This window comes from Muntiacus reevesi, chromosome 16 (assembly GCF_963930625.1).
Source record: "Muntiacus reevesi chromosome 16, mMunRee1.1, whole genome shotgun sequence".
Taxonomy (NCBI): domain Eukaryota; kingdom Metazoa; phylum Chordata; class Mammalia; order Artiodactyla; family Cervidae; genus Muntiacus; species Muntiacus reevesi.
The window spans coordinates 32,705,440-32,732,978 of record NC_089264.1 but is presented as its reverse complement, the minus strand read 5'-3'; the positions used below and the strand labels follow the sequence as shown (position 1 = coordinate 32,732,978).

Below are 27,539 nucleotides of genomic sequence, written 5' to 3'. Positions count from 1 at the left end.
ACAAACCTTTGTCTGTAGTTCTTTTAGTTCTTTAGGCACTCTATCAGATCTAATCACTTGAATCTATTTGACACTTCTACTATATAATTTAAGGGATTTGATTTAGGTCATTCCTGAGTGGTCTAGTGTTTTTTCCTAGTTTCTTCAATTTAAACCTGAATTTTGCAATAAGGAGTTCATGATCTGAGCCACAGTCAGCTCCCAGTCTTGTTTTTGCTGATTGTGTAGAGCTTTTCCATCTTGGCTGCAACGAATATAATCAGTCTGATTTCGGTGTAGACCATCTGGTCAATACCATGGTCAGTATTGACTATATGTAGAGTCATCTGCTGTGATGTTGGAAGAGGGTGTTTTCTACAACCAGTGTGTTCTCTTGGGAAAACTCTGTTAGCTTTTGCCCTGCTTCATTTGTACTCAACGGCCAAACTTGCCCATTACTCCAGTTATCTCTTGCCTTCCTACTTTTGCATTCCAGTCCCCTATGATGAAAAGGACGTCTTTTTTGGTGTTATTTCTAAAAGGTCTTATTCAGTCATAGAACCATTAAACTTCACCTTTTTTGGCATTAGTGGTTGGGGCATAGACTTGGATTATTGTGATTTAGAATGATTTGCCGATGAACAGAGATCATTCTGTCATTTTTGAGAATGCACCCAAGTACTGCATTTTGGAATCTTTTTTTTTTTTTTTTTATTATTATGAGGGCTACAGCATTTCTTCTAAGAGATTCTTGCCTGCAATAGTAGATATGCTACTGCTAAGTCGTTTCAGTCATGTCTGACTCTGTGACCACATAGACGGCAGCCCACCAGCCTCCCCCCTTTCCTGGCATACTCCAGGCAAGAATACTGGAGTGGGTTGCCATTTCCTTCTCCAATGCATGAACGTGAAAAGTGAAGGTGATGGTCATCTGAATTAAATTTGCCCATTCTAGTCCATTTTAGTTCACTGATTCCTAAAATGTTGATGTTCACTCTTGCCATCTGTTTGACCACTTCCAATTTACCTTGATTCATGGACCTAACATTCCAGGTTCCTATGCAGTGTTGTTCTTTACAGCATTGGACTACTTCCATCACCTGTCACATAACAGGTGCTGCTAGTGGTAACGAATCCTGCCATTGCAGGAGATGCAAGAAACCAGTTTGGACCCGTGGGTTGCAAAGATCCCCTGGAGTAGGAAATGGCAACCCACTCCAGTATTCTTTCCTGGAAAATTCTGTTGTTGGAGGAGCCTGGCATTCTATACTCCATAGAGCTGCAAAGAGTTGAACATGGCTAAGCAACTGAACACACACACACACACACACACACACACACACACACTCACTCAAAGAGAAAGAAAAAGTTGCTTTCATAATTTAAAACACAGTATACCCAGGAAGCACGATTTTAACTGCTGCTGGTGGTGGTTTAGTCACTAAGTTATATCCAACTCTTTCGACTCCATGAACTATAGCCTACCAGGCTCCTCTGTTCATGAGATTTCCCAGGCAAGAATACAGGAGTGGCTTGCCTTTTCTTTCTTAGGGGTTTTTCCAACCTAGGGATTGCACCCCGGTGTCCTACACTGTAGGCTGTATTCTGCATTTTAGGCAGATTCTTTACTGACTGAGCTACCAGGAAAACATAGTATATAACACATAAGGAAGCAGTGCATAAAGTATTTTGCCACTATGATACTCAATATTGCCAATAATAGAAAGTAATAGAGACCTGGTAAAATATAGGAAAGCAAGGCTGTTTAAAATCCATTATAGAAGAACAATTATTAGGAAATTACAGAACTTAAAATTGTAAGATAAGGAGCATATGAAATGAGTAAAAGAATGAGACTTTATTAATTTGTATAGACTGGGCTATGAGGTACTAAGAAATAAACCATGAAAAATCTTAATGACTTAAATACAACACAAATGTATTTCTTTCTCACAGAGAGGGTCTGGCAACTCTTCAGGGCACCTTTCCTTCATGTTATGATTCAAAGATTCTCTTCATTTTGTATTCTTGTCATCTTAATGTATGGCTTTCTGGGTTACCTAAGCAGAGGGAGATAATTCTGGAGGTTTGTACAGGATGCTTTTTAGGTCAAAATCTAGAACATGGCTATAACATAACTGCAAGGGGGTCTGTTATATGAAAGTTAATGAGAAAGTTTTTATGAGAAATACAAAGATTGGGGGGAATGAAACAAAAGAAATCTTTCCTTTAAGTCAGATAATCTTGTGAAGCACACTCCAAGGAACTTGTCAAGTTTCTTGGGTATCAGCAATATAAAATGCTTTCCCACATAATTAATGGTAGTATAAAAGATAGGAAAATTTGAATATAGGGAAAGGGGGGAAAATAGTCTATGAAAGAGAAGCCATTTACTTGATACAATGAGGAGCACTGGTGTGATAGAGTTAAGATGGTGTGATGAAAACCTATATAGAAATGAAAATTTAAGTTTCTGCAGAAACCGACATATATTTGGCATGGTTATATGAATCAGAGATATTCTCAGAGTGATAATAAAAGTATTTGTAGATCTGATAAGCATTCTGAATGTTTCAGAAAGCAATTAGCAATACGAAATATTTCTTAGGGCACACTTATGATGAAGCTGAAGTGAGAAGATGATAATTAGGGCAGAAAGCAATTGCCAGGTAGGACTTCATTTTAACATCCTGAATAACTTGGAGTTATTCATTCTAAGATATATAAGACTTTTGCTTTCTTTATTCTCCAAGACTTTTCTCAAATTTATGAAATAAATTCAAAGAGTTTGAGTTTTTTAGAATCGATGGTATATTTTATATGAAGATGATGAAAACAATAGCTTCGTAAAGATACAAAGGCTGATTTCATGTTTACTTGCATTATATATTGGTGTGATTTTTACAAAATGAAAACAGATTAAGATGCAATTGCATCAAGAGGATTTTATTTTTAATACTTTTATCCCAGAATATATCATGGTGTACATGGAATTAATAATGTTTGTTTTATTCCACAAATGTAATGAAATTGTTGTTATGAAGGAAACAAATGGGAAAATGCACTTAGTGAATGCATTTTGGGGTAATGGTCATAAAAATGAATCTTAATTTGTAATCATAATAATGAAAGGAAAATCAGTTTCCACAGGAAAAAAGGCTTATAGTAATATTGTATTATAAAGCAACTATAATTTCATTAAAATTTAATTTGTTTAGTTTCTCTAAACATTTTTCTTTAATAAGTTATCACTGTGTACCTCAAATCATTGTAATATAAATCCATGGCTGATTCATGTCACTGTATGACAAAAACCACTACAATATTGTAAAGTAATTAGCCTCCAACTAATAAAAATAAATGAAAAAAAAAAGAGATAACCATTATAATATAAATTACATTACCATACATTAATTAAGTTGAATTGATTGACTTTTATCAGTGAATTTTGAATATTGCACTAGATTTCTGTTGATTGTAAAGCACTTCATTTACTTAGAATTTCTTTATAGTTCAACTCTGTGTAGTAAAAACTGATGTATGAATGGCTTGGCAAGGTAAAATTTTCCAATTTTGTCTTTAATTTTGCAAATGGTTTAGGTAAACTAGAAATTTTTTTTTCTAAATCATGTATTAATCTAACCAGAGGGATAAATTCATTTGATAATCTTTATGTATATATATATATATATATATATAAATAAGTTGGCAAATAACACCAAAACAAAGAAGTGAACCAATTCTATTCTGTCTTGACTCTCATCTACCTGCAAATGTTTTTTCTGATTTGTAGGTTAGTGATAGTTTCTTGTTTCTATAATTTAGATATAATTAATATGGACATATATTTGATATTTATGAATATATTTATTTTATAACTTTATGTTTTATTATAGAGTACAAGTCAATATTGTGTTTTTTAAACTTAATTTTTCAAAGACCAAGAAATGGGCCTATATATTTTTATAGATCACTGTAGGTATTTAAGCACTAAAGAAATTTGATGATAAAGCACTTTGAACCTGATTATGTTCATATATTAATATTGATGAAATATTTGTCCTTCTTTCTCTCATAGCATGTAGCACTGTTTGTATTTTAGTTGTTAAAATATAATTCTTTTTATTATAACTTAAAAGAATATAAATTTAATTTTTCGAATAGAAAGCTCTCATTTTATAAGGAAAAAAATAGGTAGTCTGCAGTTGCTTCTGGTGTACCACTTCTGCTTGTTCAGTTGTGTTTCTTTGTACCTTAATACAAAGTACGTTAATATGAAATAATTTTGTAAGTCGAATTATATTGCTTCCCAACATAGTGACAATGTGCTACTTTGAACACATGAAATATAAAAGTATTAAAATAACTATGGGTTTCTCATTAATCCAGAAAATGCTCTAATTTGTGTACTATACTGTTCTATTTAACAAGTTTAAATTCAAGACAGTTTGTTACTTGCCCTGTACCTGACATATTGATGTGCGTGCATGGGTGCTAAGTCGCTTCAGTCATGTGCCACTTTTTGTGACCCTCTGTACTGTAGCCCCCCAGGCTCCTCTGTCTGTAGGATTCTCCAGGCAAGAATACTGGAGTGGGCTTCCAAGCCTTCCTCCAGGGGATCTTCCTGAACCAGGCATGAAACCCTGGTTTCCTGTGGTCCTTGCATTACAGGCTGATTCTTTACCACTGAACCACTGGGGAAGCCTGACATATTGATGGTTATCAATAAATAATTATTGATTTTGTTAAATTATTGATATTCTCAGGACTGTGTTAAGTACTGTAGGAATTGCAGAGGGAGAATAATTGCACCATATTTACTTTAAAGATGCAAATAAAAGAACTATTACAAACCATATGGGAAGAAATTAATGTTAGTAATTAAAGTTAGTAAATTAATGATAACCACATGAAGATGAGGAAGTCTTCATAAAGAAATAGAATGTTAGTTGAATTTTGATGGAAGTGTAAATAAGAGAAATTTAGTTTAACTTGCAGCTGCGTAGAAGAAGGAAAATATCAAGGAAAATTTGAAATGTTAGAGTTTTCTTAACATTATCAAACATCAGAGTGAAGGATCATTTGTATATGAAAATAATTGTTGTCTGACTCTTTGTGACCCCATGGACTTACCCTCCCAGCTCCTCTGTCCATGGAATTTTACAGAGGGATGGGATGGGGAGGGAGGCGGGAGGGGAGTTCAGGATGGAAAACACATGTACACCCATGGCGGATTCAAGTCAATGTATGGCAAAACCAATACATTATTTTACAAGTGGTTGACCAGTTTTCCCAGCACCACTTGTTAGAGAGGTTGTCTTTTTTCCATATCCTTGCCTCCTTTGTTGAAGATAAGGTATCCATAGGTTTGTGGATTTATCTCTGGGCTTTCTATTCTGTTCCATTGATCTATATTTCTGTCTTTGTGCCAGTACCATACTGTCTTGATGACTGTGGCTTTGTAGTAGAGTCTGAAGTCAGGCAGGTTGATTCCTCCAGTTCCATTCTTCTTTCTCAAGATTACTTTGGCTATTCGAGGTTTTTTGTATTTCCATACAAATTGTGACATTATTTGTTCTAGTTCTGTGAAAAATACTGTTGGTAGCTTAATAGGGATTGCATTGAATCTATAGATTGCTTTGGGTAGAATAGCCATTTTGACAATATTGATTCTTCCAATTCACGAACACGGTATATTTCTCCATCTGTTTGTGTCCTCTTTGATTTCTTCCATCAGTGTTTTATAGTTTTCTATGTATAGGTCTTTTGTTTCTTTAGGAAGATATACTCCTAAGTATTTTATTCTTTTTGTTGCAATGGTGAATGGTATTGTTTCCTTAATTTCTCTTTCTGTTTTCTCATTGTTAGTGTATAGGAATGCAAGGGATTTCTGTGTGTTAATTTTATATCCTGCAACTTTACTGTATTCATTGATTAGCTCTAGTAATTTTCTGATAGAGTCTTTAGGGTTTTCTATGTAGAGGATTATGTCATCTGCAAACAGCGAGAGTTTCACTTCTTCTTTTCCTATCTGGATTCCTTTTACGTCTTTTTCTGCTGTGATTGCTGTGGCCAACACTTCCAAAGCTATGTTGAATAGTAGTGGTGAGAGTGGGCACCCTTGTCTTCTTCCTGATTTCAGGGGAAATGCTTTCAGTTTTTCACCATTGAGGGTAATGCTTGCTGTGGGTTTGTCATATATAGCTTTCATTATGTTGAGGTATGTTCCTTCTCTTCTTGCTCTGTGGGAGAAGGCGAGGGTGGGATGTCTCGAGAGAACAGCATCGAAACATGTATATTATCTATAGTGAAACAGATCACCAGCCCAGGTTGGATGCATGAGACAAGTGCTCGGGCCTGGTGCACTGGGAAGACCCAGAGGGATTGGTTAGAGAGGGAGGTGGGGGGGGGGTGGGACTGGGATGCGGAATACGTGTAAATCCATGGCTGATTCAATGTATGACAGGACCCACTGTGGTATTGTGGAGTGATTGGCCTCCAACTAATAAAAATAAAAGAAAAAAAAATGCAATGTTTTAAAGTAAAATAAATTGATTTAAAAAAAAAAAAAAAAAAAAAAAAAAGAATACTGAAACAGGTTGCCATTCCTACTACTACAGGGAATCTTTGCGACCCATGGATCAAGCAAGTGTCTCTTGCATTTTCTGCTCAGAAGTGGATTGTTTACCACATCTTTACATACACCTAAGAAATTCTTAGAAAACTAAACCTGTGTAGGGCTAACAGTTAAACATTCTTAAAAATTCCTCAGTGTTACACATGAATTCTTTTTCTGGATAATCCATTTTTTCCCAAAACATCAGATAGTTAAAAAAATTAATGATCAAAAAGTACATTATTTATCATCAAAATAGCTTGGCAGTAAGATATCTCATCCCCAGTTAATTGAGATATTATTATATCAATAGCATCATAAGATATTATTCAGTTCAGTTCAGTTACTCAGTCGTATCCAACTCTTTGCGGCCCCATGAATCTCAGCACACCAGGTCTTCTTGTCCATCACCAACTCCTGGAGTTTACTCAAACTCATGTCCATCGAGTTGGTGATGCCATCCAGCCATCTCATCCTCTGTCGTCCACTTCTCCTCTTGCCCCTAGTCCCTCCCAGCATCAGGGTCTTTTCCAATGAATCAGCTCTTCCCATATATTATAATGATACAACATTAGAGATTCTGAGAACACAAGAACTCTCTGCTCAGATGTTACTCTGAGTCATAGATGTTTTTCTCCAACAGGAAGTACAATGAATAGTTGATATTCTTTGGGCAAATGTACTCTGCTTAGGTGTAGGTGTAATTGATGGTCTTATGTTACATGAAGCCTTGCACGCTTCAGTCCATGGGGTTGCAGAGTAAGACATGACTGAGCGATTGAAGAACAACAAATATTCCATGAAAACCAGGATATATTGCACATAAAGGGAATTTTTTTTTCATTTATTTTTATTAGTTGGAGGCTAATTGCTTTACAATATTTAGTGGTTTTTGTCATACACTGACATGAATCAGTCATGGATTTACATGTATTCCCCGTCCCGATCCCACCTCCCACCTCCCCCTCTACCTGATCCCTCTGGGTCTTCCCATTGCACCAGGCCCACAGATCACCAGCCCAGGTTGGATGCATGAGATAAAAGGAATTTTTAAGAGAAAGGCTTTTAAACTTTCGTATCATTAGCAAAAGGCATGTTTTAGACCCTTTTATAAGTAATGTTGTAAAAAAAAATTGTCTCTGATATAATAAAGTATAAATATGTTACTTTGTATTTGCTCTTTAGGTATTTAGAGAAAGAAAATAGACTCAATGCAAATGGCATTTTCAGAAAATAATAAATATGTGTAGTTTTATTAATTTTTCAGGAAGCAATTTTGGATAGGTAGATAGAGCTCATATTGTTGAATTTTGTTTTGTTTTAAATGCTTATCTGTTTATTTGGCTGTTCTGGGTCTCAGTTGCAGCATGCAAACTTTTTTTTTTTTTTTTACTGTTTTGCAAAATAATCACACCCTTTTAATCACATGAAATACAATAAAAACATATTGGGGGATTATATTGAGCTACCAGTAACAAAAAATGACCACAGGCTCCCTGACAGAAGGAAGGTGATTATTCTTAGAGGGAAACAAGAGCTTCTTTCAAACATTGTTCACATTTCATATGATTTCTGTCCATTTTGAGTTATTTCATGAGCCTGCACATAAGTAGAAGTGAGGGTTTAGCATGTGAACTCTTAATTGCAACATGTGGGGTCTAGTTCCCCAACTAGGGATAGAACCCTGGCCCTCTGCATTGGGAGCAGAGTCTTAACCACTGAACCACCACAAATGTCCAAGATCATTGGGTTTTGAATTAAAATGAAATGATTAATAATATTTGTTCTGTAGGCACATACCTTTATCATCTTTTCCTGTATTAGATGATGAAGGAATATATATAAATGATTGATTACTTTAATGAAAGTAATCTCAGAGTAGTGTGTGGAAAGAATTAAAAGTGAAAGTTAAAGAACTGGAATGGTTCTTGGCAAAAAGTTGACCTTAACACCAATTACAAAATAATGAAATACACTTCTTAACTGTTTTCCTAGTGCACAAAGAAGAATGAAGGCTAGAAATAATGATTTCTCTCTAACATATATTTTAACAATACTAGGTTTCCAAGAATTTTAATTGTGATAACATTCTTTTCCATGTTACCATATTCATCTCAAGTCAATTACACACAATTTAATTGTGGTATTTTACTGAGTGGATCTTGCTTTCGTTACAGTTACAAATATTTGATAATTATTTATTTCTGTTGCTTTATTGAAGAGTGATGCAAACTCACATAGTGAAATGTGAAATCAAGGAGATGGCATCTGTAACATTTGTTTTCTTTTTTTATGAAAATAGAATCCCAAAGACATTATTTATTTTCCTCCATGCCGTAAATGATGACAAGAAAAAGCTGCATTTGCTAATTATATTTTTATACTCACTAGTTTTCTATTTGTATTTCTATTTTTATTACTGAATAAGAAAAGTTACTTTTAATTTACTCCCTTGCATTGTTGTTGTTCAGTCGCTATGTCTGACTCTTTGCAACCCCATGAACTGCAGCACACCAGGCTTCCCTGTCATTCACTGTCTTCCTGAGTTTGCTCAAACTCATGTCCATTGAGTGAGTAATGCCATCCAACACTCTTATCCTCTGTCATCCCCTTCCCTTCTTTGCCTTTCTCCTCTTCTGATAATGAAAACCTTCAATCTTTAGTTTAAACTTTTGTACAAATTCAGATATTGGTTTAAAATAGATATGAAATCTATGGATATATTAATTTATATAAGTGTTAACTTTTCCTAAAAAGTGAAATGTTATGATACTTTAGTATTTTAGTACTGTATTGCCTGAATAATATAAAATCATTTACCTTTTATTAATATAAAGAATAGAGTTAGCAACTCTCGTCTCTAAGAGTTAGCCACTCATAGCTTTAAGAATCTCAGTTTGCTAACTTTTTATACAGAAATAAAAACACAGTAATCAAAATAAAATATTATCCTTTGCTTGTATTTATAATGCCAATATATCATTTTAGTGAATTATATACATTTGTCATTCATATTTGCAAAATGTATTTTTTTGAATGTATAGTGGGGAAGTCTCACCAGTAAGGGCTGATAGAATTAAGACAAATTTTTGAAAATATTTATTAAAACTATATTTTGTTATATAAAAATCTATAAGATTAAATAGGACCTAGCAGAGAGCAAGCTGTCTTTGAAGATACTCTGTGCCTACCATGTTGAGAGGTAAAGGTAAGTCTGTTATAATGAGTGAATATTCTTGCCTGGGCAATTCTATGGACAGGAGAGCCAGATGGGTGACAACCCATGGGGTTGCAGAAGAGTTGGACGCTACTTATCAACCAAAGAACAACGGCAAATGCTTCATTTACCCAATCAGGAAGTAAAAACCAAATAACTCCCTGGAGTAGTAATTAGTGAAACAGTTACTTCACTGTGAACAGTGAAAGTATAACAGTGAAATTATATAATTGTGTATGTATATATATGCACATATGCTTTGGCATATTATTTTCTTTTCCACTGCATGTATGGATATGCAAAACTCAGCTTTTATGAAATTGTATGCATGCATGTGTGCTAAGTCACTTCAGTTGTGTTCAACTCTTTGCAATCCTATGGACTGTACCCACCAGGCTCCTCTGTCCGTGGGATTTCCCAGACAAGAATACTGGAGAGGGTTGCCATGTCCTCCTCATGAAATTTTATATCCCCAGCCCGTTCTAACATTGCTTTGGATGATATGTGTATCTTGTCTGTCATTTTTTACTGTTCATGTAATTATCTTTCTGGGATATTACAAATTATTTGAAAGCATATACCAAGTTATTTGTCTTTATCTTTTCTCCCCCAGGTAAAACAGCCAATGTAATTAATTGTAAAGACAGTTGCAGAATGTATTTTAGACAGGTGCATTTCACTGAAGATCTGCAATAGCTACATCATACATTTTCAATAATAAAATATTCTCTTATTAGGTTATTTTATGGAAGTTTCTGTATTTAGGTTAGTGGAGAATGAAACTTATAACCTAGTATCACCTGATCATAATGGAGAATAAATCGAAGAATGTAAACTAGATTGATTATCCCTTACTAGTTTGAAAAATTCTCTTCACATTTAAACTAAATGATCAGAGCAGTTCTGCTGTGTCATTAAGTATTACATAAACAAGTATTGAAGTCTAGAGCATCTCATATCTTGCCTTTTAGATATTTTAAGGCTTCTTGGAAAGTCATTTATCTAAAATATAACAGTATAGAAATGCAATTAGTAACATGTTTATAAAACCACAAGTAGAGAGTGTCTTAGTAATTTTCTTTGACAGAATGATTTCTTTTATAAGCAAACTTCATTGTGTAGTAACATGTCCCAACTTCCTTTATTTTTCACAGGATCATAAGTATCTTTATTGCAATGAAGAGACAAGGCCAAAAGGTCATAAAATGGGCCTTTTGGAATAGTTACATATTAATGGACTGATTGTAGCTTGTCTTTTCAACATTTGCTTTAGACATTCAGTTTTATTTTTATTCAATAACAAGCAGGCTCTGGGAAATTAATTCACAGAAATGAATTACAAGAAATTGATTTATAAATGATGATACATACTTTATTTATAAAAGAAGATTGATATTTCTTTATTAGAATCTCGTTATCTCTAAGTTCTGTGAGGAAAGAAAACACACCTCTTTAGTTCATTGTTAAATCCCTAGAGTTTAGAAAATTGATTTTTGAATTACTTCATTAATATCTATTTAGTTTGCTCTTAATGGCTTAAAGTCATTTGGGAGATTTCATGAGTAATTAGTATTGTTGACAGATTTTTAAATGTCTGCTTAGGGAATACTTAGTAATAATTGTGCTTGATTTAATATCTAATTTATTGATACTATGAATTTAATTAAAAAATTAGCATTTCCTTACAATTAAACAACCACTCTTCTCATAGGAACCACATAAATCTTACATAGAAAATGAATAAGAATGTGTATTAAATTTCCCATGGCCTTTAAACACTGGTTTAGTTTTTATATCATGAAATTCTCCTCAGTGTTTTATTTTCACATGCCAAGCCTGGTAAATCAATTTAAATGCTTTAGCCACTTAGCTGTACATATTACCATGCTGTGCAGTGATGGGCTTAGTCTCATCCGACTCTCTGCAACCCCATGGACTGTAGCCTGCCAGGCTCCTTGGTCCATGAAAATTTCTAGGCAAGAATACGGGAGTGGCTTGCCATTTCCTCCTGTAGATATTACCATGATTCCAGAGTAAATCGATATGACTATTCTAAAACTGGTTACAAATGTGTTCATACTAGGAATTTGCATTCTTTGTGCTTCCCTTGTGACTCAGCTGGTAAAGAATCCACCTGCAATGTGGGAGACTTGGGATTGATCCCTGGGTTGGGAAGATCCCCTGGAGAAGGGAAAGGCTACCTACTCCAGTATTCTGCCCTGGAGAATTCCATGGACTGTCTACTCCATGGGGTCACAAAGAATCAGACATGACTGAGCGACTTTCACTTTCATTAGCCTTTCAAAACTGCCCCTGATTTTTTTGTTTTAGACAAATGCTTGTTTTCTGGCAACCAAAGAATGATCCAAAACTATTGTGTATTTTCTCTTTCCTTCTTTTTATTTCCCTAGTAATCAAGGAGCCCTGGTTCTTTTTTGTTGGTGGATATTGTGTAACAATTATCTAGAATGTCCTTAAGTGTTGGCAAAAGTACCTTTGCTATTATTGGTCTCTTTTAAGGAGACATCTGAAAAGATACCTCTTTTAGGTCTGTAAATTCAGATTGATTTTCCTTCTGTAACATCATGTTGTTACATCTGCTCTCCTTTTCTTATGTTTCACCAACTTCAAAGACTCTACTACATTAATAAGGAAGTTGCTTTGTAAGCAAGATATCAAAGCAAGGCAATTTAGAATAAGCAGATTAAAGAACACTTCCTCTAGACCAGTGATGGACCAGCCTGCTAGTTCAAATGTCAAGGGTCACCTCCTAAATGAGAATAAAATCAAAACAATGTAGCAAATTTTCCAAATTTAATTTGTTCACTTTGTTGGTGTTTCTTCCTTAAATTAAATGTTGCTATAACAGTGGTAGAGTTTTTAAATAATTCCTTATTACAAAAATAAAATGTTTTATAACTTTATTTTCAAGCTGAGGATAGATTATCAACCATCAGATTCAAAATAGGGTTGAACAGTTCAACCTTGAAAAGATCATGTATGCTTCTGGACCTTGGGAATTGCTAGAACCAATAACCAGAAGACCTACTAATATAACACTTGACATTTTTCCAGTAAACTTAGTCTGGTCTTAACCATGCAGTGAAGTCCAGGGTCCCTATGATGCACACCTTGTAATATCTAACACTGAACAGAAATGCTTCTCATTTATCTGAAAGGGCTGTCATCAGCAAGTTTGGATAAAATACCCATCTTGGACAATCCACCAAGTACAGGAAGTTTGGCTTATTTAAGAACCTGGTATCTTCTTCTATAGCTAGGTAGATCAAATGAAGTAATTTCAAATTTAAGGGAGAAATGCCATGCAAAACACATAAGCTTACATTGAGAAAGATGTCCTTACATAACATAACACAAAATTATATGCCAGCCCTGCATTTATTTCCTTTGTTCTAATCTCCATTGTTTTCTAAATGTTGTTGGTTGTATAAACGTGCTGGGGCTGCCATAAAAAAAATACCACAACTGGGTGGCTTAAACGGCAGAAATGTGTTTTCTTATAGTTCTGGTGGCTGGGCATCCAAGATCACAGTGTAGGCAGGTTTGGATTCTCCTGAAGTCTCTTTCCTTGGCTTGCAGATGGCTGCCTTCTTCCTGTGTCCTCCCGTGGCTGTCCCTCTGTCTTTCTTGACTGTCCTAATATTTCCGATAAGAACACCAGTCATATTGTATTAGGGACCATACTTGTGAGTTGATTTAACTGTGGCTTCTTCTTTAATGGTACTATCTTCAGAAATAATCACTTTCCAAGGTACTAGGGTTCAACCCTATTTTGAATTTGACAGTTGATAATCTATACTCAGCTTGAAAATAAAATGATTTGGATGAAAACAGTTAAGACCATAATATTGGTCAATGAAAATCAAAATAGAAGTATAAAATTATTAAGGCTAACTTGAAGCTGTATCAAGTACTACACCTTCATCATTAAACAATTTTTAAACCAATGTATTCTTGACTACTAGGTTAAAATTCTCTTATTTGAATACTGTGCAATCGTCCTTAGAAATAGTATCCTTGTAATATCTTCTTTTATAAACTCTTAATTTTCCACAATCAACTTCAATTATGTTTCTTTTGTTGTTCCAGTATTCTGTTTTGCATTTTTAAGAATAGCAGCTTGTGTTGCCTATATTTGTAATTTTCTTGAAGAGATCTCTAGTCTCTGCCATTCTACTGTTTTCCTGTATTTTTTTGTATTGATCACTGAGGAAAGCTTTCTTATCTCTCCTTGCTCTTCTCTGGAACTCTGCATTCAAATGGGCATATCTTTCCTTTTCTTCTTTGCCTGTAGCTTCTCTTCTTTTCTCAGCTATTTTTAAGGCCTCCTCAGGCAACCATTTTGCCTTTTTGCATTTCTTTTTCTTGGGGGTGGTGTTGATCACTGCCTCCTGTACAATGTCACGAACTTCTGTCCATAGTTCTTCAGGCACTCTATCAGGTCTAATCCCTTGAATCTATTCGTCATCTCCACTGTATAATCGTAAGGGATTTGATTTAGGTCATACCTGAATGGTCTAGTGGTTTTCCCTACTTTCTTCAATTTAAGTCTAAATTTGTCAATGAGGAGTTCATGATTTGAGCCATAGTCAGTTCCTAGTCTTGTTTTCATTCCAGTCTCAAAGAAGGGCAATGCCAAAGAATATTCAAACTACCTCACAGTTGCATTCATCTCAAATGCTAGCAAAGCGATGCTCAAAATTCTCCAAGTGAGGCTTCATTCAACATACGTGAACCAAGAACTTCCAGATGTTTGAGCTGAGTTTAGAAAGGCAGAGGAACCAGAGATCAAATTGCCAACATCTGTTGAATCATCACAAAACCAAGAGAGTTCCAGAGAAACATATATTTCTGCTTTATTGGCTATGCCAAAACCTTTGAGTGTGTGGATCACCACAAACTGTGGAATTCTTTAAGAGATGGGAATATCAGACCACCTGCCCTGCCTCCTGAGAAATCTGTATGCAGGTCAAGAAGCAGCAGTTAGAACTGGACATGGAACAACAACTGGTTCCAAATAGGGAAAGGAGTACATCAAGGCTGCATTTTGTCACCCTGATTATTTAACTTACATGCAGAGTACATTATGAGAAATGCTGGGTTGGATGAAGCACAAGCTGGAATCAAGATTGCCGGGAGAATCATCAATAACCTCAGATATGCAGATGACACCACCCTTATGGCAGAAATCAAAGAAGAACTAAAGAACCTCTTGATAAAAGTGAAAGAGGAGAGTGAAAAAGTTGGCTTAAACTTAACATTCAGTAAAGTAAGATCATGGCATCTAGTCCCAGCACTTCATGGCAAATAGATGGGGAAACAGTGGAAACAGTGACAGACTTTATTTTTTAGGCTCCAGAATCACAGCAGATGGTGAGTGCAGCCGTGAAATTAAAAGATGTTTGCTCTTTGGAAGAAAAGTTATGACCAACCTAGACAGCATATTAAAAAGCAGAGACATTACTTTGCCAACAAAGATCCACTCCATCAAAGCTATGATTTTTCTAGTAGTCATGTATGGATGTGAGACTTGGAGTATAAAGAAAGCTGAGTGCTGAAGAATTGATGTTTTTGAACTGTGGTGTTAGAGAAGACTCTTGAGAGTCCCTTGGCCTGAAAGGAGATCCAACCAGTACATCCTAATGGAGATCATTCCTGAATATTCATTGGAAGGACTGATGCTGAAGTTGAAACCCCAATACTTTGGCCACCTGATGCGAAGAACTGACTCATTTGAAAAGACCCTAATGCTGGGAAAGATTGAAGGCGGGAGGAGAAGGGGACAACAGAGGTTGAGATAGTTGGGTGGCATTGCTGACTTGATGGGCATGAGTTTGAGTAAGCACCGGGATTTGGTGATGGACAGGGAAGCCTGGTGTACTTGTGGTCCATGTGGATGTAAAGAGTTGTACATGACTGAGTGACTGAACTGAACTGGTAATCATAATATCTTAGATGCTATATAAATAGGCAACTTATTTTCAGTGGGCTATCCTTGCCACATTATATCATAGAGCTTTCAAAAACAGTTGATTTTATTTATAAACTATTTGATCCCTTGTAATTAATATAGATACAGTATAATACAGTTGAATCCAATATATTAATTGTTCCTTATAGCTTTCATTTATATAAAGAAGCACATATATTTGGTTATATTTATCACCTTTGAACCTACTGTACTCTATTCACAGATAACATGTGTTTCTAAAGTTTAATAATATTTAATTCAATTTTTTTACAGTGAGAGTGGTATATTTAAAAGCTTCATTATCCCTGATTTAACTCCAAGAACTAAAGTGTTTGTATCCATTTGACAACATTATTAGGCTTTCTGTAACAAATATTATACTTCTTTAAATATAAATATTTATTTAAATATAAATAATGGTAATATTCAAATCAATGGAAAAGGTAATCTGCAATATTATGGTATCATGTAACATTTAGGTGGTACTTCTTGATGTTCTTTTTTTGTTGTTGTTATTACTTTTGTTATTTTAATCCTAGTCTGTATGAATAATTTCTTACTTTTCTTAACATGTGTGGATGTGTGTGTGTGAGTTGCTCAGTTATGTCTGACTCTTCGCATCCCCATGGATTGCAACCCACCAGGCTTCTCTGTCCATGGAATTCTCCAAGCGAAAATACTGGATTGGGTAGCCATCCCCTTCTCTAGGGGATCTTCCTGTCTAAGGGATCAAACCTGGGTCTCATGCACTGTGGGCAGATCTTCACTGTCTAAGCTTTCAGGGAAGGTGCTTCTTAACACAGTCTTGACCAACGATATACAAACACACAGATCAGGAATGTAGTCCTCCCTCAGGAGCTTCTCCCTCTGCCCATCACTGATTTCCATCAAGATTTCTCGATATATCCTTCTAGTTTGCTATACTATTTGCCCTCTTGAAAAAAAGATTAAAAAGTAACATGATCTAGCTCTGATATTTATGACATAAAATTCAATAATTAATTTCTAATGTAATTGATATTTATTTCTACTGTTAATCCCTTCTAATCTAAAGCAAATGATTGGGAAACAGTAACTGGATCCCCCCCTTTGAAGAATACACATTTCAGAGTTGGTGCTGTTTAAAAAAACTGTTTGAGAAATAATTTGTTAAATGTGTTAAATGTGTCTGTATTACTCAGATTGGTATGATAAATATCTAAAGGTTTAATTCACACTCTTCTATACATTTGAAAAACCTCTGTGCATTTTTAATGAGTTAAATTTTTTATAATTATTGAAATTTTTATTGTGCTAATAATGTTAAAGCTTGTAAGATAAGCAAGTAATTTCTGAGGTTCAGTTAAAGCATTTCTTTGCGAAGTTTGAGTTCTTTTTTACTTCATGACATCTAAATGTGGATATTTGCCTCAGTTTCTCAGTGTTTTAGTTTCTAACTATTGATTTTGCTTTTCCTTCAGGATGTTTTGAATAATTTGGGCTCTTGTGAACTGGATGAAGATGATCTAATGCTTGATTTGGAATTTTTAGAGGAACAGAATCTTCATCCTTCAGGTAAGTATTGAGGAAATGCATAATTTCTTACAACTCAGGTATTAGTCATTTAGCTTGCATTTGATCAGCTAAATATTGTCTTAGGCTGCATTCAGTCTTTTCAGTCCCCAGTTTGTGTATTCCATGTGCAGGATGAATGGTAGGTAACCTGGATACATTGTTCTGCTGATTTTATAATCTATTATGAAAATATAAGTTTTGTTGGATGATAATTATTAAATAAGAAAAAAATATAAAACAAAGCTGTTTCCATGGGGGAAATTCTGATGAAACACTTAATGAAAAAGTTAACATCTTCTTTTTTTAAAGAGAGGGAACAATAATATAATCCTATTTTTCACTTATTTGATATCAGCAAATGAAAGTTTTGTAGATCTAAGTTTACTCTTTCAAATCTTAGCCATCTCAGTAATAACTGTGGTAGTTAATGCAGTAGGATTGACCTCAAAATTAGTAAATTCCACTAGAAACCAAAAACACACACTCATAAACATATATACACACAGAGATATAGTGTGAGATAAATTCTTGCTAAATAAACTAAGCAGGGAGCCCATTATATATATTTGTATTTATATTTGTATTAAGGTGTAAAGTGTAATAGTTTCAATAACAAACTTACTGCTTTTGAAGTAGGATATAGGGATTAATTGTTCAGTCAAACTTAGATATTTGACTACAACGGCAAGGTTTTACTTTCTACTAATGCTAAAAATACTTTGAATATAGTCATTTTCAAGTGAAAGCAGGAGTAACATTAAAGTAGAATTTCAAAATATTGAGTCCTACTGCATACATTTGAGAAAATCCACCTCTTGGAATTTATTGTCCATGTTTAACTTTTGTGAATTAGACATAATCTCTAAGGTTTTTTACAGATATAATATTTTATCATGAATTTTTGTTCATGCACTATGTTATACATAATAACAGTTGGCAAAACAATGTTTTAATTTACTTTTAATTTTTTAATATTTTTAATTTACTTTTTAATTGGAAGAACATTGCTTTACAATGTTGTGATGGTTTCTGCCATGCAACAATGCAAATCAGCCATAATTAGACATATATTACCTCCCTCTTGAGCCTTCGCCTCTAGATCATCACAGAGTACCAGACTGTCTCGCTGTGTTATATAGCAACTTCTCACCAGGTATTTAACATATGATAATGTGCATACTCCTTGGAAGGAAAGTTATGACCAACCTAGACAGCATATTAAAAAGCAGAGACATTACTTGGCCAGCAAAGGTCCGTCTAGTCAAGGCTATGGTTTCTCCAGTGGTCATGTATGGATGTGAGAGTTGGACTATAAAGAAGGCTGAATGCTGAAAAACTGATGCTTTTGAACTGTGGTGTTGGAGAAGACTCTTGAGAGTCCCTTGGACTGCAAGGAGGTCCAACCAGTCCATCCTAAAGGAGATCAGTCCTGGGTGTTCATTGGTGGACTGATGTTGAAGCTGAAACTCCAATACTTTGGCCACCTGATGCGAAGAGCTGATTCATTTGAAAAGACCCTGATGCTGGGAAAGATTTAGGGCAGGAGGAGAAAGGGACAACAGAAGATGAGATGGTTGGATGGCATCACCAACTCGATGGACATGAGTTTGAGTAAAGTCTGGGAGTTGGTGATGGACAGGGAGGCCTGGAGTGCTGTGGTCCACGGGGTCACAAAGAGTCAGACACGACTGAGTGACTGAACTGAATATGTATATGTCTGTGATACTTCCTCCATTCATCCCACTCTCTCCTTCCTCACTGTGCCCATAAGTCTGTTCTCTATATCTGTGTCTCCATTCCTTCCCTGCAAATAGGTTCATCAATACCATTTTTCTAGATTCTGTATATATGCATTAATATACAATATTTTTTTAATCTTTCTGGCCTGCTTCATTCTGTATAACAGACTCTAGATTCATCAACCTCACAAGAACTGACTCAAATTTGTTCTTTATATGGTTGAGTAATATTCCATTTGTGGTATATAAGCTTCTTCATCCATTTCTCTGTGATGGGCATCTAGGCTGCTTCTGTCTCCTTGCTATTGTAAATAGAGCTGCTATGGACACTGGTGTACATGTGCCGTTTCAGTTATAGTTTTCTCAGGGTATATGGCCAGTAGTGGGATTGCTGGGTCAGGTGGTAGTCTTATTTCCTGTTTTTAAAGGAATTTCCATACTGTTCTCCATAATGGCTGTAACAGTTTTTTTTCATGCTCCTCAACAGTGCAAGAGGGTTCCCTTTTCTCCAAATCCTCTCCGGCATTTACTGTTTGTAGATTTTTTGATGATGGCCATCCTGACTTATATGTGAAATGATACCTCATTGTAGTTTTGATTTGCATTTCTCTAATAATTGAGCATCTTTTCATGTGTTTATTAGCCATCTGTATGTCTTTTTTTGAGAAATAGCTGTTTAGGTCTTCTGCCCATTTTTTATTGGGCTGTTTGTTTTTCTGGTATTGAGCTATATGAACTGTTTATATATGTTGGATACTAATCTTTTGTCAGTTGTTTCAGTGGCAGTTATTTTCTTCTATTCTGTGGGTTGTCTTTTAATCTTACCTTTGCTGTGCCCAAGGTTTTAAGTTTCATTCAGTACTATTTGTTTATTTTTGTTTTTACTTGCATTACTCTAGGAGGTGGGTCAAAGAGGATCTTGCTGTGATTTATGTCAAAGAGTGTACTGCTTGTGTTGTCCTCTAAGAGCTTTATCGTTTCTGGCCTTACATTTACGTCTCTAATCCATTTTGAGTTTGTTTTTGTGTATGGTGTTAGGATTTTAGGCTAATATAAAAAAGTAGCCAATTTTTTTTTAACTTAAATGCCAATAAATTTAGGATAACCATTTCTTGAGACATTATTCCTGTATTTGAATTGACAGATATTTTTAAAATGTATATATTTTTTTACTTTTGTGCAGATACCTTATATAACTTTGGCATTCCTATGTATTTATTTTAAAGAATTACACATGGTGCCAATGTATCCTTTTTTGTCAACATCTGCCAAAACTACACACACACTTACCTTTAGATCAACTGTCGAACATCTAGAAATTTAATTGTAGAACACTGAAAGTTTACAAAATAATATATGCAAATAACTACTCATTGCAAAATATTGGAAACACCTCATGTCTTTCCATAGGACATTTGTTGAGCATACAGTGGTAGACTGAGCAGTCATTAAAAACAATCATTATGGTGTCTATATATGCCATAGCATGATTGTAAAAATATACTATCACTGGCGGACTTTTCAGGGATTGATTTGACATCATTGACTGCTAGCTTTAGTACAAGTGTAACAAGTAGACATTTTGTTTCTCTTAATGAAATGACTAGAGAACTACTCCTGCCCACAAGTACTTAAATCTGTTAAAGTCTCTTAATTAAACTGTAATTTTGCAGGAAGTATTGGGATGGGGGGAGAGGGAATGTAAAATGTTATGATGGGATTGCCAATAACTAAATATAGAATATGGGGAATTCTACAGGACACATGGTCTGGATTTTTCAACAAGGAAATGACATGGTAAAAAGAAGAAGGGTATTATAGATTAAAAGTGGCAAATGCAGTGTGACACCTTTTTTGCAAAACATATAACACTGTAAAATATATATTTCTGAGTTTATCAGAGAAGTTTGACTAGGGAAGGAATAATCATCACAGAATTATCTTTATTTTTTGGGTGCTGAGTGTTTTTCTTTGATTTTGCTTTTGAGGAAAACTCAAAACATGGTTAAAATGATATGGTATCCAAGATTTGCTTTACTAACAAATACGGAGGAGGGAATAGATGGAAACAGTGTTAGTAAATTATTCAAAATTATCAAAGCTTGGAGTAAAAGTTTCATTGACTAATTGTAATGTTTCCTCTATTTCTGTGTTTTTAAAGATTTTTCACAATAAAAGTAAAACCAAGTTGAATAAACTGAATATTAGGCAACATACCAATCTGAGCTGTGTTTGTTAGACAACCATGATAAAGAGCAAAGGGTGCCTTAAAAATATAGAAGAGTTAGCTTAATTTATTTGCTTGGGGACAAAAATGAACATTTATAAATTTATCTTTTATAAAATAATGAGTGCAGTGTATTTCATTAGTTTATTATAAAAATGATAAATATGATGAATCTCCTCAATCTGCTTTAAGGTGTAGATAACTTGGTTGATGCCAGAACAAGAGTACCTTATGAATCAACAGAGTTAACCAAATTGTTCAGAAGATAAATAATGCTTACTTTGGGTATCTGAGGAACAGTTTTAATAAGTGAGATAGTCCTTAAAATGACTTGGGTTTTTTTTTTAATATTACTCAACACAATACCTTTTGAAAACCTATTTTATTTCACATGCCACATTATGGGGTATGAAAAAAGACACAAATATCTGTTTGTGTACATTAGCTCATAGAGAATTTTTGGTTGAATTGGTTTTATATAATTTGTTTTCTTTTTAAAGCAACATAATTAAAGATCTCAGAATCTAAGAAACTCATTATTGATATTTTATAATGATAAAATGCAAAAAGTCTGAAAATTAAAATAATGATACCATTAAAATCTACTACTTATATTACTGAAAATCATTAGAGGTTTTAAATAAACTTTAGAATAAAACATTCAGTTTTTACTATAGGACTTTATTAAAAATTTATAGCAGTTTCTAGTAAAGCATACTGTAATGGTCAAGGAGAATTTTGTCAAAAACCAGAACAGTACTTTTGTTTTTAAAATATTAAGTCAAATACTTTGAATAATTTTCATATGTGGCATGTATACAATTGATTTGGTTTAACATACAATTAATGATGGTTAAATTTGCAAAAACTAGATAAATCATCATATGTTGAAAGTGTAGAAGTTCAATTGTCTTTTTTGCTACAGTAATTAGCAGATAATAGTTATACAATGAGTAGCTATTAAAATAATTATATTTAAAGCATAGACATCTTTGGACATATGTATAATGAATAGAAATAGATATAAAAAGTAAAAACAAAATTTAGTAAGGTTTTTTTTTAACAGAAAATCAAACACTTTTAATTAAGAGATTTATTTTACTGGACAAAGTTTGAAAATATATAATTTAAAAACTTTCTAACATTTTTTCTATACATATATATATATTTAACACTGTTTCATACTAAGTAATTTAATATGAAAAGAGACATTCTAAAGGCCAGTAAAATTTATAATAAATATACATATTATAATATTCACTTGGTATTATTATTGGTAGATACACTACTTGTAGTATAAATGGTATATTTATATTAGCCAACCAAGTGAAATATCAGAATAGCAAAAACAAAGGAGAGAATGACAATTTGAATCGTATGATTCCAAATTTGTGTCATATAAATGCTCATATACTTATACATTTGAATTTGTATTTCTGTTTCATCAGGTTATTGCATTTTGTGCTTGTGACTTGCACTTGGTAAAGATGGCTATTATTGTAGTCACAATAATTATTGTGAAAGAGGAGAGTGAAAAAGCTGTCATAAAACTCAACATTCAAAAAACTAGGATCATGGTATCTGTTTCCATCATTTCATGCCAAATGGATGGGGAAAAAGTGGAAAAAGGGACAGATTTTATTTTCTCGGGTTCCCAAATCTCTGTGGATGGTGACTGCAGCCATAAAATGAAAAAACGCTTGCTTCTTGGAAGAAAAGCTGTGACAAACCAAGACAGTGTATTCAAAAACAGAGACATCACTTTGCTGATAAAGGTCCATGTAGTCAAAGCTATGGTTTTCCAGTAGTCATGTACAGATGTGAAAGTTGGACCATTAAAAAGCTTAGTGCTGAAGAATTGATGCTTTCAAGCTGTGGTGCTGGAGAAGAATCCCCTGAACAGCAAGGAGTCAGTCCTACAGGAAACCAACCCTAAATATTCTTTGAAAGGACTGATGCTGAAGCTGGAGCTCCAATACTCTGGTCACCTGATGTGAAGAGCTGACTCACTGGAAAGGACCCTGATGATGAGAAAGATTGAGGGCAAGAGAAGAGGGGATGACAGAGGATGAGATGGTTGGGTGGCGTCACTGACTCGCTGGGTATGAGTTTGAGCAAACTCCGAAATATACTGAAGGACAGAGAAGCTTGGTGTGCTGTAGTCTATAGGGTCCAAAGAGATGGACATGACTTAGTGACTGAACAATATTAATTGTGGGCATCTTTTAATGTGCTTTTTAAATTTCATCATTATGTGTATTTCAATCTAAAAATGAATTAAAATTCTGCAGTTTTTTAAAAGCTTGTTTTTCAGCAGAACAGTGAACAGTTTGACTAAAGTTCCACAAATCCTTTGAATAAATAAATGTATCTGTGGAGTCCTATATTAACATACCTTCTTCTTAAAAAAGAGGTAGTATGAATAAATAATAGTACAAATAAAATATCTGTTTTAAAGTGCAGTAAGTGGGCTGCCGTCTATGGGGTTGCACAGAGTTGGACATGACTGAAGCGACGTAGCAGCAGCAGCAGCAAGTGGGTATTAACGTATTCGTATTAATAAAAGCAGGAAATAGCAATTTCAGTGGAAGAAAAGTATATGAATTCAAAATTAGTTCCCAAAAGGAGACTTACCTTAAGGAGAAAAAAAATAAAAGCAACCTTTCTGTATAATTTACTCTCATCTTGGCATTATTTAATATTATCTTTGTAAATTCTAATACAAAAGCTAAGATTTTAGATTAAAAAGTCTATGGATAAGCCTTCCAGATGTCTTTTGTTATGTTTTATTTGAATTAATATTTAAATTAGTTTTCTGGGAATTTTTTATGTTCAATTAACGTGCATCATGTATAAATGTAAGATTATCAATTTGTTTAATACCAGACATTCCATTCTTCCTGTGGTAAAATATCTAACCTGTCTCCTAAGAAACCTCTATGCAGGTCGGGAAGCAACAGTTAGAACTGGACATGGACAACAGACTGGTTCCAAACTGGGAAAGGAGTACCCCCAAGCTATATATTGTCACCCTGCTTATTTAACTTCTATTCAGAGTACATCATGTGAACTGCCAGGCTGGATGAATCACAAACTGGAATCACTAATTCTGGGAGAAATCCCAGCAACCTCAGATATGCAGATGATATGACCCTAACGGCAATGTGAAGAGGAACTGACGATCCTCTTGATGAAGGTGAAAGAAGAGGGTAAAAAAGACTGGCTTAAAGCTTAACATTCAGAAAATTAAGATCATGGCATCTGGTCCCATCACTTCATGGCAAATAGATGGGGAAACAATGAACACAGTGGCAGGTTTAATTTTCTTGGACTCCAAAATCACTATGGACAGTATCTGTAGCTATGAAATTAAAGGACACTTTCTCCTTGGAAAGAAAAACTATGACCGACCTAGACAGTGTATTCACAAGCAGAGACATCACTTTGCTGACAAAGGTACATATATTCAAAGCTATTTGTTTTTCCAGTAGTCCTCTATGGATGTGAGAGTTGGACCATAAAGAAAGCTGAATGCTGAAGAAGATGCTTTTGAACTGTGGTGCTGGAGAAGACTCTTGAGAATCTCTTGGAATGCAAGGAGATCAAACCAGTCAGTCCTAAAGGAAATCAATCCTTAATATTCATTGGAAGGATTGATGCTGAGGCTGAATCTCCAGTAGTTTGGCCACCTGATGCAAAGAACTGACTCACTGGAAAAGACCCTGATGCTGGGAAAGATTGAAGGCAGGAGGAGAAGGGAACGACAGAGAATGATATGATTGGATGTCATCACTGACTCAATGAACATGAGTTTGTGCAGACTATGGGAGTTGGTGAAGGACAGAGAAGCCTGGATTTCTGCAGTCCATGGGGTCGCAAAGAATCGGACACGACCTAGTGTGAGCAACAATAAAGTATAATATTTACTGTTTTTCTATTTAATATATCATTTATAATGAATGTCACAAGTCAGAACAAAAGCAGCTATTTTTTAATGGAAAATGTGAGATACTATTTATACCTTCATAAATTAAAAAAATTTATTAGTGACTTTCCTACTTTTCTATACTCTCTTATTCATGTTGGTAGGGTGGTGTTTTGCTACAAATTGAGTCATGCAAGATACTAGCAGTGATGTTGGTTAGATGTACCTCAACAGTCTTTTGAAAAATAAAAGTACTAACAAAATTTACTCACATTTAATGTTTTTAAGACTGAAACAAAGGACTGTAAAATTATCTTTACATTGAAATGCATGTTATGAACTATATAATACCTCAGAGAAAAGTGCCACAGTATATTTTTGCTCAGTTTTTCTGTAGTTTTATATTTTGAGGTTCATAATTTTTCTATTAATTTAGGCATCTTACAAAATAATCATTCAAGAAAAATAAGGTAATAATTAAAAAAGGACATGAAAAATAAAGTGAAGTCACAGGTCCATGGGATCACAAAGAGTAAGATACGACTGAGCAACTGAGCACCCTGAGTACAATCATTTTGTCAATCAATGCATTTTTTAAAATAAAAAAATTCTCGTTACTAAGAACTGAAAGATATTTTGTTCATATGTCTTTATAAAATCTAAAATATTTGCTATCATTAGTTTTCTCAGCAACTCCTGTCAGTACAAGCTGCAAAGAGTCGACAGGACTGAGCAACTAACCCTTCCCTATGAGTCCTCCAAAATGAACTGTTTGCAAAATGTAACCTTTGTGTAACTGAATATGCTTTCTGCAAAGAGATGCAATCAAAGCACCAGTTAGCTATCAAACAGTGTATACTGTTCTATAAAGAATAAGAATTTGAGCTTTTTGGTTTTGGAACAGTTAATCTGTAGCTGTTCTTTTGTGCAGTGAACTAAGACAAGGTCAGTGTCTATTGAGGCTTTTCCTAGTACTGCCTTCAAAGAGGCAGAAGCTGATGGGAAGCATGCACCTGGCTAGTTTGACAGTGAAGCGTCATAATTAACTAAATGAGTTAGATTTGAAAGGAAAGGAGGCTGAAACATGGTTGTGTGTTACTTATTTGGAACATATTCATTAAGATGCTGTTTCTCCAGTTCTTTCTTTGGTTAATACTAGGAGTGAATTGTATATAAATTTTAGCAATTTGTAGCTGGACATATAAGTTGATAGGAAGAAAAATTAGATGCCTCTAAGTCATGCTCTTTGTTTACGCTAGCTCAAGTTATCCTCACAAAAACTCTCTGTGAGGAAATTGCATTTTAAAATTCATTCAAATTAAAGAAGCCACATATTAATATCAAAAGAGAGCAGGCACTTTAAAGACAGATACATCCAAGCTAGAAATTCAGCTTTGCCTCTGGCAACTGATCCAATCTTTCTGTGCCCTTTTCCCTCATTTGTCAATTGACAATAAAAATATCTATCTCAAAATATCATCCTACCCAAATGGGTGACAGATTTACATGGAAAGTGCCTTTCAGAGTTTCCCAGAATAAAATAGGAGCCCATGACAATTTGCTTACTCTCTTGAAATCTTGAATTCTTTGTCAAAGATTTTTGTCCTGTCATTGGTTATTTTTTGCTCTTAATTACTTAATGTTTCATCATTATTCTATATATTTGAAAGTATACTTTCTGATTTGAATTTATTATCTGTGTAGCATTTTACATGGTGTTCTATTACTACTAAGTATTCAAAAATTGATCGTCACTTTGCTTATAACAGGTGGTACATTTCTGTGTTAAAATCAATACATTTAAATGCATGAAGACTTTTCATATATTAGTCATGTGTCCAAAATACTATGACATATTTAAAATAGCAATTTTTCAGAGAAAGACTAATTTTCTGTGTTAAATACTTTGAAACTTAACAATGAAAATCATTTATGTTCGGAGAGAAAGCCAGGCTGTTCCTTTGTATTAAATTTGGTGTTTACAATTTGCAGTTGAGTTACTTAATTGAAAATATATTTCACTTATTTATCATTCTTTGAAAAAAATTATGTAATGGTCATTGGGATGATTGGTTGGAAAAGTTTTATATTGTTTTCGTTATTTATTTTTGAACGGTATATCTAAAAACAGCTAGGGCCAGTATCTCTTGGTGTATGTCCAGATGCGAGTAGGTAACTAATGGTCCAATGATATCAATTAGGAATTAATTAGGTAGTTGTTAAGTTATTTTGAGTTTGATGAATAAGCAGTATGAAATTCTGCAGTGAGTTAGGAACTCCTCCTGTGGCT

The 27,539-nt window shown here is 34.3% G+C and overlaps 1 protein-coding gene across 2 annotated transcripts in view; it reads left to right on the top strand.

The window, feature by feature from the left end:
* The window catches only part of CCSER1 (coiled-coil serine rich protein 1), a 1,376,611-nt gene that overhangs the window by 236,265 nt on the left and 1,112,807 nt on the right, over positions 1–27,539 (top strand). For both annotated transcript variants that reach the window (XM_065907287.1, XM_065907286.1), the window contains exon 4: positions 17,265–17,358. In XM_065907287.1, the coding sequence (XP_065763359.1) occupies positions 17,265–17,358 (94 nt within the window). The remainder of the gene's footprint in view (positions 1–17,264; positions 17,359–27,539) is intronic.